General features: G+C 35.7%; 1 protein-coding gene across 1 annotated transcript in view; it reads left to right on the plus strand.

The window, feature by feature from the left end:
* LOC148941146 (guanine nucleotide exchange factor DBS-like) overlaps nt 1–20,056 on the plus strand; it is a 269,621-nt gene that overhangs the window by 138,437 nt on the left and 111,128 nt on the right. Inside the window, exons 11-12 of the mRNA XM_089103905.1 lie at nt 3,668–3,819; nt 17,139–17,259. Coding sequence (XP_088960031.1) covers nt 3,668–3,819; nt 17,139–17,259 — 273 coding nt within the window. The remainder of the gene's footprint in view (nt 1–3,667; nt 3,820–17,138; nt 17,260–20,056) is intronic.

The following is a 20,056-nucleotide window of genomic DNA, read 5'->3' on the forward strand; positions in this document are numbered from 1 at the left end:
ATATATATATATATATATATATATATATATATATATATATATATATATAATATATATATATATATATATATATATATATATATATATATATATATATATATATATATATATATATTTAATGGTGGGAGGCACTTGGGCCGAATTCTAACCCATTATGGGGTACCACCTCCATGTTGAAGATGCGGTAATGAGGTGCTTGGCAGGTGGCACCGTTCCCCGTCTAATGATGCATGGCAATGGATTTATGGGCTTATAAGGAGATGGATTTATGGGCTTTTATGGGCTTATATGGATTTATAAGGAGAAATTCGCCACCAAACTTCAACTTGCTTCTGCAAAGAGTTGGTGGAAAATTGTCAAGGAGGCTTTACCATCGTCCAAGGGGACCGCAATTCCTTCTCTCCAGAGTAACGGGACAGTGGTCCAAGATCCACATGCAAAGGCTGAAGCTCTTGCTAAGGCATTTGCCGAATTCTTGAATCTAGACGATGACGGTAGAGAAGTGCCAAAATTCTCCGACCGAACCGACACTGTCCTGGAACGCATGAATTTTTCTGCTCCCAAGATCCTTCGCATTCTGCAACATCTGGATGTGGCAAAAGCCACGGGTCCTGACAACATACCAAATTTTGTCCTCGTATCCTGCAGTGCCGAACTAGGCGGACCCTTGTTACTGCTTTTATGGCTGTGGTTTTGCTCCGGAACTTTCCCACGAACATGGAAGTCCGCCCATGTTATACCTACTCTAAAGCCAGAAGGCGATCCAACAAGTGTGGGCTCCTACAGGCCTATTAACCTTCTCTCCTGTGTTGGCAAAGTCTACGAGAGCGTCTCCAATAAAAAACTTCATCAGTACCTGGAATCAACTGACCTCCTAGGCGATCGTCAATACATGGTCTGCAGGAAACGTTAAGCTTCATAGTATGCTGTGACCCAGTATCAGAAGTAGATAGAGTTTGTGGTACTGGAATACGACATCAGGCTACTATCCTTCGACATTGCGAAAGCTTTTGACAGAATATGGCACCGTGGCCTGCTAAAGAAACTCAATGTGTATAGTGTTCGTGGATGTCTGTTAAAAGTGATTGAGAGCTTTCTTTCCGATCGTTCACTGCGGGTTGCTCTTGACGGGTTTATTTCCCGCGAATATCCAGTGAAAGCAGAGGTACCCCAGGGCAGTGTCTTGGGACCTACGCTTTTCCTTATCTACATAAACGACATGGGAGACAGCCTCGCAAACCCTCTGCATCACTTTGCCGACGATACCACGACACACTCAGCCGTCCCTAAACACGAAAATCCAACACAAGCCTCCCTTTCCCTACAGATGGATCTTTTGAAAATTGCAAAGTGGTCTGATGCATGGATGATCAACTTCAGTGCATCGAAAACAAAGGAGCTTCTAATTACCCGATCAAAGGTGCCACGTGAACACCCCAGTTTCATCTTCAAAAATGAAGCTATAAAGAGAGTCGACGAGCTTCGTCTACTGGGGATTCATTTCTCCACCGATCTCTCTTGGAACAACCACCTTGATCGGGTAAGAACCTCCTGCGCAAGAAAGCTGGGAGTTACTCTTCGCTGCAAAAACCTTCTTCCATCAAGCTCGATCATCCCACTCTACAAGTCTTGCATCTGACCCATAGCGGAATATGGATGCCCGCTATTTGCTGGTGCTACCAAAAGGCTGTTAGCGCCACTTCAGAAGATCTAGAATATGGTAAATAGGGCGGGCTGCGCCTCTACACAAGAATTGTTCCAGCCTCTAAATGAAAGGCTTGATGTAGCGTCGATGGCTGTTTTCTACAAGTACATGAATTTGCCTCTCTCAGACGAGCTCTCTCGAATTGTGCCCCCCTTTGTCCAGCCGACAAGGCGGACACGAAGGCACACAGCTCGGTCCAATTATCTAAAGGAGGATACGCCGAAAACCGAGTAATTGAGGAACAGCTTCATCCGGCGTTGCACTTCTATCTGGAATGATCTTCCTGGAGATATTATCCCTGCAAATCCCTCTGTTGACACCTTCAAAAGAAGGTTCAATAGACATTTAAACCTCGAGGCCATTGAAAGAGGTAAATAAATAGCGGCATATCAGATACTTTGAAGTACCTGGCGCCGTGAATATTGGAAAATATATATATATATATATATATATATATATATATATATATATATATATATATATATATATATATATATATATATATATATATATATATATATATATATATATATGTTATAATGCAAACTTTAAAACTAAAAATGGTTTTAGATAAACTTTTAAAACAACCCTAGTAACCTTACCTTGCTTCAACGAAGTTCGTCCAGGACTTGCAGGTATGGCAAATGTATGAATCAATAAGACAATTATAATAGGCACATGTAAAACGAATACTTGATATATAATTACATTAACAAAGGAAACTCAGTAATTAAAGATTTTACTTCACTTTACATTTTATTTTTATTTTAATATATATATATATATATATATATATATATATATATATATATATATATATATATATATATATATATATATATATATATATATATATATATATATATATATATATATATATATATATATATATATATATATATATATATATATATATATATATATATATATATATATATATATATATATATATATATATATATATATATATATATATATATATATATATATATATATATATATATATATATATATATATATATATATATATATATATATATATATATATATATATATATATATATATATATATATATATATATATATATATATATACATTTTAATGCTGTACTGAAGACGGTCCTTGGACATAGGGCCGGAATATTCACAGAATTGAATTCCACTGTCTTTAGACAATTTCCCTATTCTTTCTAAGTTGTGTTTGTTTGTTATGGAAAGGCAGTGTGGTCCTCGCCACTGTTTATGGTATGAATCGCCCCAAACTCTTCTTCGTGACGAAATCTCTCAACGGACTATAAGTTAGTGTTAGATAATTTTTTTACCTACCCCTCTGGCAAGGGCGTCGTTTTTTTTTGGGGGGGGGGGAGTGGCAAGAAGCAGTTGCCCTCCAAAAATAATTTGGATAAAAAACTATGATATAGCCAATTCCCCTTAATTATCCGGATAGGGACCCCCCCCCCCCCCCCGAATAAAAATGCTGGAGCTACGTGTCTGCCCTCTAGAATCCTCAGCGGTCTCTACCCTACTCTAAAATAATGCAGTGTACATCTACTGTCGCGGTATATAACACCAACCCCAGGGAAAATTTTCGCACGCATGCCTGGAACGTAAAATTAACCACTGAAGTTAATGTATATCCCCATTCTCTTCTATCTCACATCAGGATATGACGTTAATGCTGAATAAGCATTTTTTGTTAGAATAAAAATATAGCCTTTTCAGATTTTAGAACCACCCCTCTGGAGTCTTCATTGATCTATACCCAATTCTTTAACTAATTTAAGTATACATACTGCCGTGTCAAGTGAGACCCCTCCCCCCCCCCAAAAAAAAAATTTATAATTAAAGAGTGTGTCAGGAACGCAATAGCGTACCACCAATGTAATTACGTAGCCTTAATATTTCCTGCAGGATACAGTATTACGTTAGGATTTACGATAATATAGTTTTCTTTTTTTCCAGAGCAATGATTACTCTCAATTAAAGGAGGAGATTGGGAAAATTAAGAGACAAGGAGAAAGTCTTCAAGAGCAAATTAAAGACTCTGGAAATGAGTCCAGTCGGAACCTTGAACTTAGTCCAAGTCAGAAAATTAATTTGATCACGGTTGAAAGGTAATAATTCTTTTTTCTAGGAACAGTCATGGACAAATATATCATACTAGTGGGTTAATAGGAGAAACGATCTATGACGGTGCTGACTTGGCTCGATAAGAGAGCTATAGAAATAAAGAAACGATTAATCATTTTAAAAATTCCGTCTGATGGAGTTTTTTCAACTTTCTTGAACCATTTTTAGTTAATAACTTTTCTTAAATTATTTTTTTTAACTTTTTGACATTTTTTAATAAACCTTCTTTTTGGCTGATTTTAACCCAGCCTTTTCAAGCTAGTTTAATCAAACTTGACGGAACAAGCAGTGAGGAATTGTCATCATTTTTAGTGACGAATCAGAAAGCATTGAAAAAAATAACAATAATACTTTGTGACAACATCGGTCTTTACTTAGGCAGCACTATTGCGCTGTCTATAATTCCAAATATATAAAAGTCAATAACTTTAAAACTAATTATCAAAATAACAATAAGAAGAGTGGATCTGGTATCTACCTAATGAGAGGGCTATCTTTATTCCACTCTAAAAATTTGATAGTTTGTCTCTTTAAGTTTCCCAAATTTCCATGTAATCCCCCTGTTTTTTGGTTGTTTGGTGAATTTGGCCCCTTTGACATGTGGCCTAGACCATAATGGGTTTCTCATACCAGATATAGATGCACACAGGTCAAATCCTCAAGGGAGTGGGCGGGGCCTGGTAAAATGAGCGAAAAGTTTTGAATCTTTGTTATAACCGAAATGAAATGAAAATACTAAAAACGGGTAAAACTTTTAATAAGATCTGCAACTCAGGTTTTGCAGCATAGGCGTATAAATATTTTTAAACAACGCTGCCTTTCAATCTATAACAAAAAAAAAATAAAAATATTGGAAACGGTAAATTTTTTAATAAGACAGTAAAACTTTGTTAAAAAAAATTGCACGAATAAATAATAAAGCCCAAATATTTTGGTTTCCCATATGGGAGCCTTTGTCAACAGTGAAAAAACTGGCTTAATCAAACATGTGGAAAGAGATGTAAAAAGCAAAAACAACCCAAAAAACATTCACACACTACAGAAAAAACAAATAGAAGAGTGAAAGAAAACCTACATTTGAACAATCACAACCCACTAACAACAAAACTAACTTAACAACACTCATATTTTTTTCTTCTTTTTGTGTATGTTGGCTTATATAGTTATTTTTTTTCACTTTTCTTTCTTTCCTGTATATAAAGACCGATGAAACCGAAATATTTGAACATTTAATGTTATTTGACCAGGACTGATAAATAAAATGGTGTGAGTTGATAAATTCCTTCAAAGGAAATAAAATATAACAATTAAATACAAGCTTTCAAATCTAATCTTGCTTTTTTGGCAGCAAGCCTCAAACGCCTTTTTGTAACGGGTTCAATACTATTGTCAATTGGTTTAGTAAAATTTTTTGTAAGATCATTTTTATTAAATTTGAGTACAAAGAATTATTCCCCCAAGTCCCTATTTAAAGAAATATTATTATTTATTTTGAGTCTCATTTCGATTGATTCCAGAACCACCTGTTATATATATATATATATATATATATATATATATATATATATATATATATATATATATATATATATATATATATATATATATATATATATATATATGAATTCTTCTACTTATGCATAACTGAATTCTTCTAGTCATGCTGCATAACGGTGATTAGTTAGTGGCACTAATAGTTAATTATTTTTTTCTAATTACACCCGTTTTAAATTGCCACAGTACCCACAATATCCATTTGAAATGCTTTTGTTAAATTTTCAATTTTCTTTGGTAGCTTGATTGGTTTCACTTAGTTTATTTTGATACAGGTTAGTGAAACTATCACTCAGTTAAATTTAATTTTTAGTTAAGTCGCGCTTAACGAAGGTTCTTTTGGCAAAGAATAAATAATGAAAAAAGGGCTGAAAATTTCAACGATGTTTCGTGAAAATTTATCGCCAATAATTAAAAAATTCTTTTCAGGCTATAGTAGAGAGTAACGTTATAACTTAAAACAATAATTATCTTATATAGGAGTGGGGGTGCAGCTCCTCTTTCCTTTTGTCACTAAAACTTGACTAGTGCTTTCCTGAAATCACTTTAAATAGTTAAATAAAAAATTAACTACATTATTTAAATTAAATTTTAATTATTTAATTATTAATTATTCAAATAAATTATTAATATTTAGATTGCAATTAAATAAAAAAAAAAGTTTTTTCAACTGAAAGTAAGGACCAACACTAAAACTTAAAACGAACAGAAATTATTCCATATATAAAAGGGGCTGTCCCCTTATCTACGCCCCGCTCTTTGCCGTAAAATTTTGTATAACTTTAAAAAGTAGAGTTGTGACAAAGAGGCAATCTTTAGCGTGAAGCGCGGGGCGTTGATGAGGGGACAGTCCCTTTTATATATGGAATAATTTCTGTCCATTTCAAGTTTTAATGTTGCTCCTTACTTTCAATTGAAAAAACTTGTTTTTATTTCATTTCTGATTGTTTTTTAAATAATGCCAGGAAATCTGGCTACTCCTCTACTGAAATATCCCTCCTCCCCAAGGAAGTATTCTTTAAGCAACTCAAATCTGGTGAAAATTTACCCTGGACAATTACCCTTGACATCTCCATGCGCGGAATTGAGTAGACAATGAGGAAGCAAGACATAAGATGAATTTCGTATAGAAATTCTGGCAAATTCCCCCAATGTAAATTTTCCCCTGAAAAATCCCCCCTCCCTCCTGGAAACTTCCCTCCCCATGAAAAACTATCCCCGTGGGACATATTCCCAAAAAAGTATACATATTCCCAATAACAAATACTATACATAAACAATAGGCAAATTTTGTAAGTTAAAGACCTTTCCCAGGGGGCTGTGGGGGGGCCCTGACACCTCCAAAGGTATATTTATTTGACTTCGACTATGCCAAACAAAATGGCGATCTTAAAATTTGGATCGGGCGATTATGAGAAAAGGGGCGTGGGAGGGGGCCTGGTTGCCCTCCAATTTTTGGTAACTTAAAAAGGGCACTAGAACTTTTAATTTCCGTTTGAATGAGCTCTTTTACGATATTCTAGGACCACTGGGTCGATAGGATCACCCCTGGGAAAAACAAAAACAGAAAAACAAACAAATAAACACGCATCCATGATCTTTCTTCTGGCAAAAAAAAATACAAAATTCCACATTTTCTCAGATAGGCACCTGAAACCTCTACAGTATGGTTCTCTGATACGCTGAATATGATGGTGTGATTTTCATAAATATTCTATGACTCTTAGGGTTTTTTTCTTCTTTTTCAAAAATCAGGCAAATTTTCTGAGGCTTGTAACCTTTCGTGGGTAAGACTAAACTTAATGAAACTTATATGTTTGAAATCAGCATAAGACTCCAATTCTTTTGATATATCTATTGGTATCAAAACTCCTGTAGAGTTTCAGTTACTATTGAGCTGGGTCGCTCTTTCCTTTCAGTTCGTTACCACGAACTGTTTGATCTATTGGTATCAGAGTTATGTTTTTAAGAGTCTCGGTTACTATTGAGACGCACCACTCCTTATTACGTACATGAAGGGGGAGGGGGTAGCACCTTCCTTAACACCTCACTTTTTACGCTAAAGTTTTTTAGCACTTAAAAAAAATCTTTTTGTTCTAATTAAACAAATTTCGTGTTTCAGCAGTCGCTCTGAAAGAATGGGAGAATTTTAACTTTAGCGTAAATAGGGATGTGTTAAGGAGGGTCAACCCCTCTAATATACCTAGTAATTTCTGTTCGTTTTAAGTTTTAATGTTGCTCCTTACTTTCAGTTGAAGAACTTATTTTTTAATTAATTTCTGATCGTTTAAAAAAATAACTCCATGATGTCTGGCTACACTTCCATTGAAAAATCCCCAACAACAAATTCTATACGTAAACATTGGGCAAATGTTATAATTTAAAGTCCCTTCCCCAGGGGTTGTCGGGGGTCAGGTTATCTCCAAAGACATGGTTATTGGATCTTTCAACCATGCTGAACAAAATAGCTATCTCAAAATTTGATCAGACGATTTGGGAAAAAAGTGACGTGGGAGAGGGCCTAGCCCTCCAATTTTTTTGGTCACTTAAAAAGGGGACTAGAACCTTTTATTTCCGTTAGAATAAGCCCTCTCCCGACGTCCTAGTCCCACTGGGCTGATATGATCACCCCTGGGAAAAAAAACAAAAGAAAAGGAACAAACAAATAAACACGTATCCGTGATCTTTCTTCTGAAAAAAATTACAAAATTCCACGTTTATGCAGATGGGAGGTTGGAACCTTTACAGTAGGGTTCTTTGATACGGTGAATCTGATGGTGTGATTTCCATTAAAATTCTATGACTTCTTGGGGGTCTTTCCCTCTTTTTTCAAAAATCATACACATTTTCTCAGGCTTGTAGCTTTTGATGGGTAAAACTAAACTTAATGAAACTTATATATTTGAAATCATCTTAATAAGCCAATTCTTTTGATATATCTATTGGTATTAAAATTCCGCTTTTTAGGGTTTCGGTTACTATTGAGCCGGGTCACTCCTTGCGGTTATACTTGTCAAACAGTTTGTTACCACGAACTGTTTGACAAGTATAATTGTTTGCTTTTCATATTTAAATATATTTTTATTTTAAGTTTTAGCATATAATTATGTGTCATAACATAATTTTGTTTAGGATACATAATTTTAGCATATAGTCAAATATTTTCAGTTATAATTTTACTTTATATGTTTAAAAACTGTAATTATATATGTTTATGTTATTATATGTTATATGTTTTAATGTTTAAAGTCAGAATTTGTGCTAAGTCAAATCTTGAATTTTAATTATATGTTAAACATTCAGTGTTCTCCAATCACCTTAACTATTATGGTGATTTTATTTCATTTTTGTTTTTCGTAAAAATTTTTGAACAATTAAGCCACACGTTTCGAAATACATATAGTTATCAATAAAACTTAAATAACGCAATAAGGTTTAGAATTTTTAGGGGTCGGGGGTATTACCCCTACCCCTGTTTGTAGTATCTTCTGTTAGTTTTAAGTTTGACTTGATCATTCATTTTTAACTCTTTTCGTAAGATTAATTTATTCATCTATATCAGCATAAGTTGTCTTTATGTTTCATGTGATTATTTATTGGAATTTCTGTTCGATTCAAATTGTGTTTATTCATTGACAGTAATTTCCGGTCGTTTTAAGTTTTAATGATTATACGACTTCATTAGCACGTCTTAGGTTTTATCTAAACAAAAAACACTTTTTTTCAACTGAAAGTGAGGAGCAACATTAAAGCCTAAAACAAACAGATATTATTCTGTATATAAAATATTTAAGTAATTTTTGATCGTTTTACCAATAATACTGGAAAATATGCCTCCCCCTCCATGGAAAATTCCCCTATGAAAATTCCTCCATGGAATTTGGCTCCCGCATAAATCAACCCCCCCCCCTCAAATCTGGAAAATTCCCTACGGACAATTCCTTTTTTGTGGACGATTTCGCCTGAAAATTCTGCTAACTTTCACTCACTTGTTTTTAATTTAATTTCTGATCGTTTTTCAAGTCTTGCCTGATAGCCCTCCTTTTCTGTGATTTTTTTCAAATTGCTCTCATGGACCCTCCCCCCCCCCCACTGAAGAATACCCTGGACAATGCCAACCCCGCTGAAAATTCCTCCCTAACGACTCCCCAAAAACATCTCCAAATGTAAAATTGAGTCCCCAAAGAGAAAGCAAGACAAAAAAAGGAAAGAAATATCGTGCAGGAATTTGGGTGAATTCCCCTCGAGTAAATTTTCCCTGGAAAATTCTCCCCGGAAACTTCACTCCCCAGGAACAATTCTCCTCGTACAAAATCCCCCCCCCCCCCCCGAAAGATATCTGTGTACTTCTGAATAGCAAATACTATATTTAATAAATGGAAGAATTCCATAACTTACAGCCCTTTCCCCAGAGGTAGTGGGGGGAGTGCATTTCATCCCCAGAGGCATAGTTATTGGACCTTTCAACCATGCTGAACATAATAGCTATTTCAAAATTTTGATTGGACAACTTAGGGAAAACAGTGGGCTTGGGAGGAGAGCTATTTGCCCTCCAATATTTTTGATCACTTGAAAAGGCATTAGAACTTATAATTTCCGTTTGAATGAGCCCTCTTTCGATCTTCTAGGACTATTGATTCGATACGATCACGCCTGGGAAAAAAAGCACAAGCAAATAATCACACATCCGCGATTTTTCTTCTGACGAAAAGTGCAAAATATTACATTTTTGCAGATAGGAGCTTGACAGCTCTAGAGTAGTCTTCTCTGAAGCGCTGAATCTGATGGTGATTATTGGAGGTAACCCCTTGACTATTGGGGGTATTTCCCCCGTTTTGAAAACCAGGCAAGTTTCCTGAGGCTCTTTGCTTTTGATGGTGTCATCAAAATGAAGTTTATATATTTGGAATCACCATAAAAGGTCAATTTAAGTGACGAATCTGTGGTTGGCAAAACTCTGTTTTTTAGATTTTCACTTAACATTGGACCAAATCGCTCCTTATTTACATATCGTTACCACGGTCTGTTGGGCATTGTTCTTTACTTTTCTTTGAAAACCTCATTTTTCAGGAAAGCTTTTAAAAAATTAACAATAGAAAGAGTATATAGTTATATATCTGCCTCACCTAAAAATTACTCAACTGCAACAGAACACAAGAGATAAAATAATTTGTTCAGTGGCATAAAAGTATATTAAAATTTTTTTCTAATTATGAAATAAAAAAAAACAAGTTTTGTCAACTAAAAGTCAAAAATAACATTAAAATTTGAAACGAACAGAAATAACTATGTATATGAAGGGGTTTGCCCCCCCCCCTCAATACCTCGCTCTTCATGCTAAAGTTTCTTAGTACTTTTTAAAAAGCTTCTTATTGTTCTAATTAACCGACCCTCGTTTCTTGTAGGGGTCATTCTTGAAGAACTGGGACAAACAGTCAAACTTTAGCGTAAAGAGTGAGGTATTGAGAAGGGGGCAGTCCTTCTCATTTACCTAATAATTTCTGTTCGTTTTAAGTTATAATACTGCTCCTTACTTTCAGTTGAAAAACTTGTTTTTTTTAATTTAATTTCTGGTCGCTCTTTGAATAATCCTGGGAAGTCCAGCTCCCCCTCCACGAAAAGACTCTATAGGCAATTCAATCTTTTGAAAATATACCCCAGAAAATTAGCATTAACATCTTCACATGTGAAATTAAGTCGACAAAGAGAAAGTAAGACGAAAAAAAAAGAATTTCATACAGGAATTCTGGCAAATTCCCCTAACGCCAAACTCCCCCTGAAAAGTTAACGCCCTAGAAACTTTCTTCCACGGGGAAATTTCTCCCCGTGGAAGATTTCCCAGCAAAAAAATTACCACCACCCCCACACTCGAAAAATGTATGCACACTTCCCAATAAGAAATACTATGCGATGTGCAAATTTCATAACTTAAAGACTTTTCCCCAGGGACTGGAAGGTCATATTATCACCCAAAAGCATAGTTATTGGAACTTTCAACCATTTTGAACAATATCGCTATCTCCAAATTTTGATCGAACCACTTTAGCAAAACAGAAAGAGGCTAGCTGCTCTCTAATCCTTTTGTTCACTGAAAAAGGGCAGTGAAACTTTTAATTTCCGTCCTAGTGAACCTTCCTTCAATATTCAAGGACCATTGGTTCGATACGATCACCCCTGAAAAAAAAACAACAACAACAGAAACAAATAAACACGCGTCCGTATTCTTTCTTTTGGCAAAAAATACAAAATTCCACATTTATGAAGATAAGAGCTTGAAACCTCTACAGGAGGGTTCTCTGATGCGCTGAATCTGATAGTGGTATTTTCATTTAGATTATCTAGATTTTTGAGGTGTTTTCTCCTTTACGAAAATCAGGCAAATATTCTCGGGCGCGTAGTCATTGATGGGTAAAATTAAGCTTAACGAATCTTATTTATTTGGAATCAACATAATAAACCAATTCTTCTGATATATCTTGATATATCTATTTATATCAAAATTCCCTTTTTTGAGTTTCGGTTACTATTGAGCCGCGTCGCTCCTTACTTACAGTTCGTTAACACAAACTGTTTGGTTTCCCAATTTGAAACACAAGGCATTATTCATAAGGAAAACTCTGCTTAATTATTATTATTATTATTATTATTTATTTTTAACCCACACTATACAGAGGTACAATACGTGGAGTATCACGAGGAAAAACACAAAAAATGCGACACAAGACAATATATAAATCAAAAATTACCAAATTACAGTGTAACACATAATAATTTAAAAGAAACGAGAGCAAAAAAAAAAAAAAAAAAAAAAATAAAAACGTGGAAGGGGGGGGCAAAGAGGAAAAAAAAAAAAAAAAACTGACAACATGCAGAATCTAATAAGCAGGCATTAATATTATCATTATTGTATTTTTACTCACTATTTAAAAATATAAATTGTAGAATGACCAAACAGAGAAAAACAACTAAACAAATAAAAGAAAAAAAAAAATAAATTACGACTGAAAAAACCTGATAAGGTGATGGTGCGGAGAAAAACGGATACAAGCAGTATTTGAAAGTTTTCTGTGTAGTGCTTCCAGTTTTTCAGTAATATTGGGAACAAGAAATTTATTAATAATTACCCAGTTTTTGATCCAAGGTGGAAGAAACAACAAAAATTTATAAAGTCTAAAATAATTAATCCGGATTCTTTTTAAACTCATTTTTCTTCAGAAGGAGAAAAATTCCAGAAGAAAAAAGAATTGAATGGTCACAAAAAGTTGAATAGAGCTTGGCTAACGCGAGTTTATTATATTTACCTCTATTGGCAACAATCTTAGTATATCCTAATTTAATTTTCATATTAATATCTTAGACTGTGCGCTGGCGCAAGCTCGGAAGACTATTAGTAATAAAAATACCAAGTCATCGAAGAGAATCTACGAGAGGGATAGTAAAGCCACTACAGCGAAGGGAAGTACTAGAAATATTATTAAAAGAAAGAAATTTACATTTATCTACATTAAGAGACAGGCCTATGTCTGAAAAAGAAGTAGCAAAACGAGAAACCATGTTAGATAAACCAGTTTTAGTACGGCTTATAAGAAGCAGATCATCAGCGTAAGCCAGGTAGGAAACATCAGAAAAACCGGAGAGATAGGTAGCCGAAATCTTTGCCAGAACTCCTGAAATACACAAATCAAAAAGGGTCGGAGATAAAACTCCACCTTGCCTTAAACCTCTTTTCAATTTAATATTAGATGCAGGCACAGATTTCAGCGGAAGAAAAGAATTAGAGTACCAGTACCGAAGAAGCAAAATAACCGATAGATTGACACCGTAACCACGAAGAGCAGAGAAAAGCTGACTATGACATACACTATCAAAAGCTTTAGATAGATCTAAAGTACAAAGATATATACTCCTTCCCTTAGAAGAATTTTCAAGGAGCAAAGAAGATAATACACGATGTGCGTGTTGACAACCTACTCCGGGCTTAAATCCAAACTGGTTATCTCTCTCAAGCATATTATTAGTCACAAAAGGTATTAAAACATGCTCAAGAACTTTACTAAAAGTGCAAGAGACAGAAATAGGTCGGTAAGAAGAGCAAATAAAAGGAGAATTCCCCTTCTTTAAAATTGAAGAGACAGTACCACACAAAAAACTCTCCGGTACACTAGAAGTACAAATACACATCTGGAGAAGTAGGTGTATATGGTTAATAAGGGGGGAGCAATCTAATAAAAGGTGAAATTTAGATATACCATCATTATCAACATTATCTGATTTAAGTTTCTTAATTGCTTCAATTACAGATGAAAGAGAAATAGGAACACAGAGACGCTGAGATAGAGGGGTACTAAAAATAGCAGAAAGAGAATGAGAATACAAAGAATGCACACGGTAATTAACATTAGAAAAAATAGACGAGTAATGGTCATGCCTAGCAGATGCAGAAAGACAATCACTATTTGGTACATCACTTCTAATCGACTCAGAATTAATAACTTTTCGCCATTCTCTCTTTGACACTGGAAAATCCATACCACGATAACGCAAAGACTTAAGATATTTTTTATATTCCCTGTGGGTCTTATGCTTAAGGTCAGAAACAATACCACAGGGCGGTCTATCACATTCATTCCAAACTTTTAACCAAAACTTAGCTTTATTTTTCAAAGTTTTTAAATTAGGATCTAAAGACCAAATAGGTTTTTGCGTACCACGTCTAACACGTTGCAGCGGCACTGCAACTGCCTCGGCATCTTTTAAACATTTAATTATTTGATTATAATAGCAATCCAGGTCCTTTTTGCAATTCCCGTGTATAGAGCTCTGAAGCAGATGATAGGGAACTCGTATTGCAGACAGCAGCCTTGTTAGTGTAAACGCATAAAGAGGAACATCAGCTTTCTTCCAATTACTTTTTTCAAACCATTTTGAAGACTGGGGTACTTTGCAGAAACTAGCAGGGTTTAAATTCAGCGTAAGAGTAAGGGAGATAGGGAGATGGTCTAAGTTTTGTTCTTCAGCATGTACAAACACTATTGATGTAATAATACTAGGTGAGAAAATAATGTGATCAATATTGCTCTTACTGCCTGAATGGTGAATATAAGAATACGGATGAGTTTTGGGTATAATATGATAAGATGGAAGGCAATCCAACAACAAATCACATCTCACTGATGAGTTATTTATATCCGCATTGAGGTCACCAATGATCATATAATCTAGAGAAAAAGAAAGAATTTTTCCCACTAGAAACTTCAACGTGTTACAGGCTTTAGCAAATCTAGCCATCGATCTAGAGGAACGGTCATCATAAGGCAGATAAGAATTAATGAAAACTATAGTGTCCATACGAACAGCCAAAAAAACTCATCCGAGTAAAAAATCACCGGCGAAACCAAATTTGGATTGCGGTTAAAAACACAAGCTAGCCCGCCGGATGGGCGGCCTCTTGTGGCTCTGGCAGTTGTAAAAAACACATCATGATGAAGGCTACGACGCAAAACGTTAATGCTAGAGTCTGTAAGAAGATGCTTCTGTAAACAAACCAAATCAAAATCATAGTAGAACTCATCAATAACGAAATCCTTATCCTTTGTACCATTAATATTAAACGATATTATTGAAAACTCCAAAGTCAATGCAAAAAGTGGGAGCGCGACATTAGTTCCTTAGATATAGGGCAGGACAAGCTATAAGAAGTATGATTTTTACCACAGTTAGCACACTTGGGAGCAACACTACAAGGACTTTCCTTAGTAGAAATATGTGGCCCAGCACATCTGGCACATTTCGGGACATTGCTGGTGCAAGCACTTTGAAAGTGATCGTATGATCGGAATTTGAAGCAGCATTTAGTTATTTCTTTAAATACGTGAATTTGAAAAAATTCATATCAAACTTTAATTCCTTCTTTGAAATAAGCAGACTGAGTGAAGGAGACTTCAAATTCCAGCTTGACTGACATAGTCTGGCCCAGTCGATTTGCACTTATTATACCTTGCAGTCTTCTAATAACTGAAAGGTCAACATCAACTGGGAAACCTCTGAGAATCCCAAAAAAGCGCTTGGATCGTACTTTAACTGTTGCTCCGGTAATAAAGTTCTGAACTGATGTACAAAAATCTTCAGTTGCAGATTTATCAATATTGACATACAATCTGTCTTTAACAGGTTTCACACTACAAACTAATTCATGCCCAGCTATTTGATCGAGAACAGATTTGCGTTTAATCGGATCAGACAAATCTGAAGGCACTTTAGAAACAATAACTGTCGTATGAGTGTCAATTGCTGGGGTATGTTTCGGAAGTTGAGGAAAATTCAACTGATAATTGTAAAATTTCCCTGACATTTCAACAACCACTTGTTGTAGCTCATTAAACTTAGAGAGTAAAGAAGTATAAGCATTTGCAGGGAGACATGGCACCTCTGTAGGTCGCTTTATCACAAACGTAGGTGCAAAAGTGTCACTACTGTCAAGAGATCTTAACAGAGAAATAATGTCACTAAAATGATTAGAAAGTGCATTGTTCCCCTTATGTACTGGGCAATCAAATTCAGGTGCACTTATTTGCCACAATAAAGTTTTAGCTTCTTTGACTATGTTCACGTCAAAAAACTCCATACCATGTATTTTGATAATATCCTCCTCAATTCCGATTAGCAAATTGCTTTGAATAAAATTCAGAACAGGAGAATATACAAGTTCAGGCATTTCGTCGGAGCTTGATTTAACGATTCTTGATAATAACGATTCTTTTTTTGCCTTTTCTTTATAGCTAAACGTTAGACATTCAGTGTTCAATCAGTGTTTCAGTGTTAAAATCAATAGTTTTTTATTGCTGAGTTTTTTTTCTTCTTCTTCTTCATATTAGTTTAATATGGAGAAGGGGGGGGGGGGGGTGATGCGGAAAGGAGATAATAAAATGTATTAAAATATTTAAATTTTTAAAATTTTTAAATATACGTCCTTAAGCTCTGCTTTCCGCTCGCTACAATTGAAATTCTGATGTATCTAATTGTATTAATAATAACGATATAATGCAATAATGAGTTTGTTTCCATAAAATTAAGGTTTACCTCTTAAAGCTGAAGCAAACACAGAAAATTGAACTATGAACATATCTTGGAACTTAAGTTGGTGTCTTTTTGTTTAGCTTTTCCTTAAACTCAAATATTTATCATTTTTTATTTCACGAACGCACCTCAATTAAAAGACTTTGTTTTGTAAATTTTGCCAATTTAAATTTAAGAGTGCATCTACGTTTTCTAGCCGAAATCGCCAGTCTTCAAGACCTATTTGACAATGCTGTCTAAGCCAAAACGTTAACAGCGACGAAGACCACACTGCCTTTTCATCAAAAACATCAACAACAAGAAGAACAATAAGGAATTATTTTCGCAAGACAGTGAAATTCTATATTTAAATGAATATTTCGACCCTATGTCCAAGGGCCGTCCTCAGCAAAACATAAATATATAAAAGAAAAGAGACTTACAATAAGATACAACTATTAAAACTAAAATGAGAATTTTAAAACAGTATCAGCATCCTTACTTCAGCAAAGTTCAAGCGGGGACTTAAAGCTTTTCTTTTATATATTTATGTTTTGCTGAGGAAGGCCCTTGGACATAAGGTCGAAATTCTCATTTAGATATGGAATTCCACGGTCTTACGAAAAGAATTCCCAATTGTCCTTCTCATTTTGATGTTCATGCTGTCTGAACCATTTCTTATTAATTTTTACAGATATTTAAATGAAACTAAGGAATTAGACATCTCCTTAGACACTGTTTGGCGAGGACACGAAGGGCAGTTGCATCAGGTTTTATTGCTCCGACGATTTGAAATGGACTTCAAAGAATTGCAGGTAAAATTTGTGTGCTATTAAAACATTGCTTATATCAACTTCTATCTCCTTCTTCTTCTTTTTTGTGGTTACCAGACTTACGGGATCCACTGACCCAAATAGAATTTTTAGTCCAGTAAAAGTACGGAGAAAAGCTGGTCGACCCGGACAAAATTGCAACAAAAGGTTTTTCTTACACCAAAACGTTCAGAAAAAATCGCTGAACAACATGCCCAAATCTGCTAAAATCACCCGCCGGGAAAACCTTCTGGGGCTGCTTAAAGGGAGTGGAAGGGGGCGAAAAAATAGGTTTTTTCATTTTTGACATTTAGGAAGATTTTTTACACTAAAATGTTCCGAAAAATCGGTGGACAACATATCCAAAATCCACTAAAATCGCCGCCAGGAAAACCTTCTGGGGCTGCTTCAAGGGGGTGGAAGGGGGCGAAATTTTTTTTTTTTTCAGTTTTAAAATTTAGGAAGTTTTTTTTACACTAAAATGTTTAGAAGAAATCGCTGAGCAACATATCCAAAATCCGCTGAAATTGGGAAAACCTTCTGGGGCTGCTTAAAAGGAGTGAAAGGGGTGAAAGGGGTTGTTATTTCGAGACGTTCGGAGACTCGATTCTGGTATAAATCAACTCGTTGAAATCGAAAATGATATCACTTTTATTGTAACACTTCTCTAACTTATATTAAACTACAAAAATAAGATTTTAATAACTCCATTGCCAAAATAAAGGAAGTAGCCTTTCTTCCAAAGTTTTACAGAAAGATCAGATCAATGGACGCCTGAAATACTTCGAACAGCCTGCGAAAAGCAATGCAGGAAAATTTCGAACTTAAAGGAGCAGAGAAGTACCTCACTCTTTTTTGCTTCGCATGTCGTCGGGAACCTGGTTATCTGATGAGAATCAAACTTGTGAAAACTAGACTTTAGAAAAAGAGAGACTAAGCATAGACGCATAGAAACTTGAATATTCTAGTCTATACTGCCCATTAAAGACTAAGTACAGTTAGGTTTCGGAAACGCAGGCTCTACAGCGCACACAACAGGATCGTCATCTATCTTCAAAAGTACCTGACTGTTATATCAGCTAGTTTGGCAGACACATTATTATGAGTAAGTAGACTTGATAGACTTGATATGTTGCCTCATCCGTATGAAGCTAAGCCATAGCTTGGGTCAATCAATATTGAAACAGAAGTTATTGTTTGAGGGAGGAGGGGATTGAACCTCCTTCTCAATTGATTTTGAGATCAGAGCCATCTGTCGGTGCCTTGAAAAATGTCAACGACACAGATCAGTCACTAGATGTGATGTGCCTACTAGCTGTCGTCGGAAAGACAAGAAAGTTTAGCGGAATCGCAGCGGATGTTCATTGGAGTAGTCATTCGATAACTCGGGTATGCGTCTAGTTCTTATTAAGATTAGTTATCATCTGCAATTAATACTAACTTTGGGTGGGTGCTGGTGCTGATCATTATGAGTGGTATGACGGGCCCCAATTTCTTTCAGTTCTATCTATCGATTGACAGTATTCTGGTGCTATCCACGTGACATGGAATTGATATCTTGTCATTTCCTTGTGTACTTTACCATTTCCCTGCTACGTGAGAACGTCAAACAAATATTTTATTTTCAGGTCTAGAGAGTACCTGAAGCAAGTTAAAAAAAAGTGCCATATAAGTTGCTCGCCACCCAAATCAACATTTGACTTTTGGCATTGGCAACCCAACTTTACATTTGACTTCATTTGCGAAAGTTACGTCAAGTATATCACCACTAGATTTGGAAAAGCTTTGGTAGTTTTTGATGGATATGACAATGGTCCTTCGACGAAAGGTATGGCTCATCTTCCAGGGGTAAACAGTGCCCAGTGGTAGAATTCATTGGTACAACAAAGTTAACAAGTAAGAAGGAAGAGTTCTTGCATAACTGTACAAACAAGCAGCGGATAATTCTAGCAATAGGAGAAAAATTGTCCTCATCGGGATGTTCGGCACAACATGCCTCTGCTGACGCGGATGTCCTGATTGCAACCACAGCCATTCATAGTGCAAGAAATCAGTTGACGTGTCTCATGGGCAACGACATTGAGCTCCTTATCCTTCTCCTCTATCATGTCACTGCCACCCACAAAGGCCTGTATTTCAGATCCGAGACGAAAGCTTCAAACGAACATAAGCTATGGAATATTTGCTCCATCAAAGAAAAACTAAGGGACATGTGTGGTGCAATTCTATTTCTGCACGCGTTCCTAGGCTGTGACACCACTTCGAGATTACAAGGAATTGGTAAATCTGTCGGACTGCCAATGTACCGGTCCGATCCGTCTTTCCGTGAGGCCGCTAAGGTCTTTATGGACTTGAAGGCTATGAAAGACGAGCTCATTGTAGCTGGTGAACATGCTCTTTTGAGAATTTATAAAGGAAAGCCTGAAGAAACTTTCGTGTCCTTGAGACATCGTCTGTTCTTGGCCAAGCTCGCTTCCTCTTCCGCATTTGTCTGCCCTGATCGGATGCCTCCCACACCCTCAACTGTGAAGTTCCATTCTTTTCGCGTGTATTTGCAGGTAATGGAATAGATAAGCGAGGCTGCTGCTATGAAACCGGAAAACCGGGGATGGTGACTCTCCGCTGATAGTTACATCCCAGTAATGACGGAGAAGAAACCAGCTTCCAAAAGTCTTCTTCAAATTATCCGCTGCAAATGAAAATCAGGTTGCAATACGACCAGATGCACTCGCCGTAAGAATCGCATGCCCTGCACACTTGCTTGCGGAGAGTGCATGGGAACAAGCTGTAATAAATCTGA

The sequence above is a fragment of the Artemia sp. Qi Xiang Cuo genome, chromosome 18 (genome assembly GCF_049724085.1).
Source record: "Artemia sp. Qi Xiang Cuo chromosome 18, ASM4972408v1, whole genome shotgun sequence".
NCBI lineage: Eukaryota > Metazoa > Arthropoda > Branchiopoda > Anostraca > Artemiidae > Artemia > Artemia sp. Qi Xiang Cuo.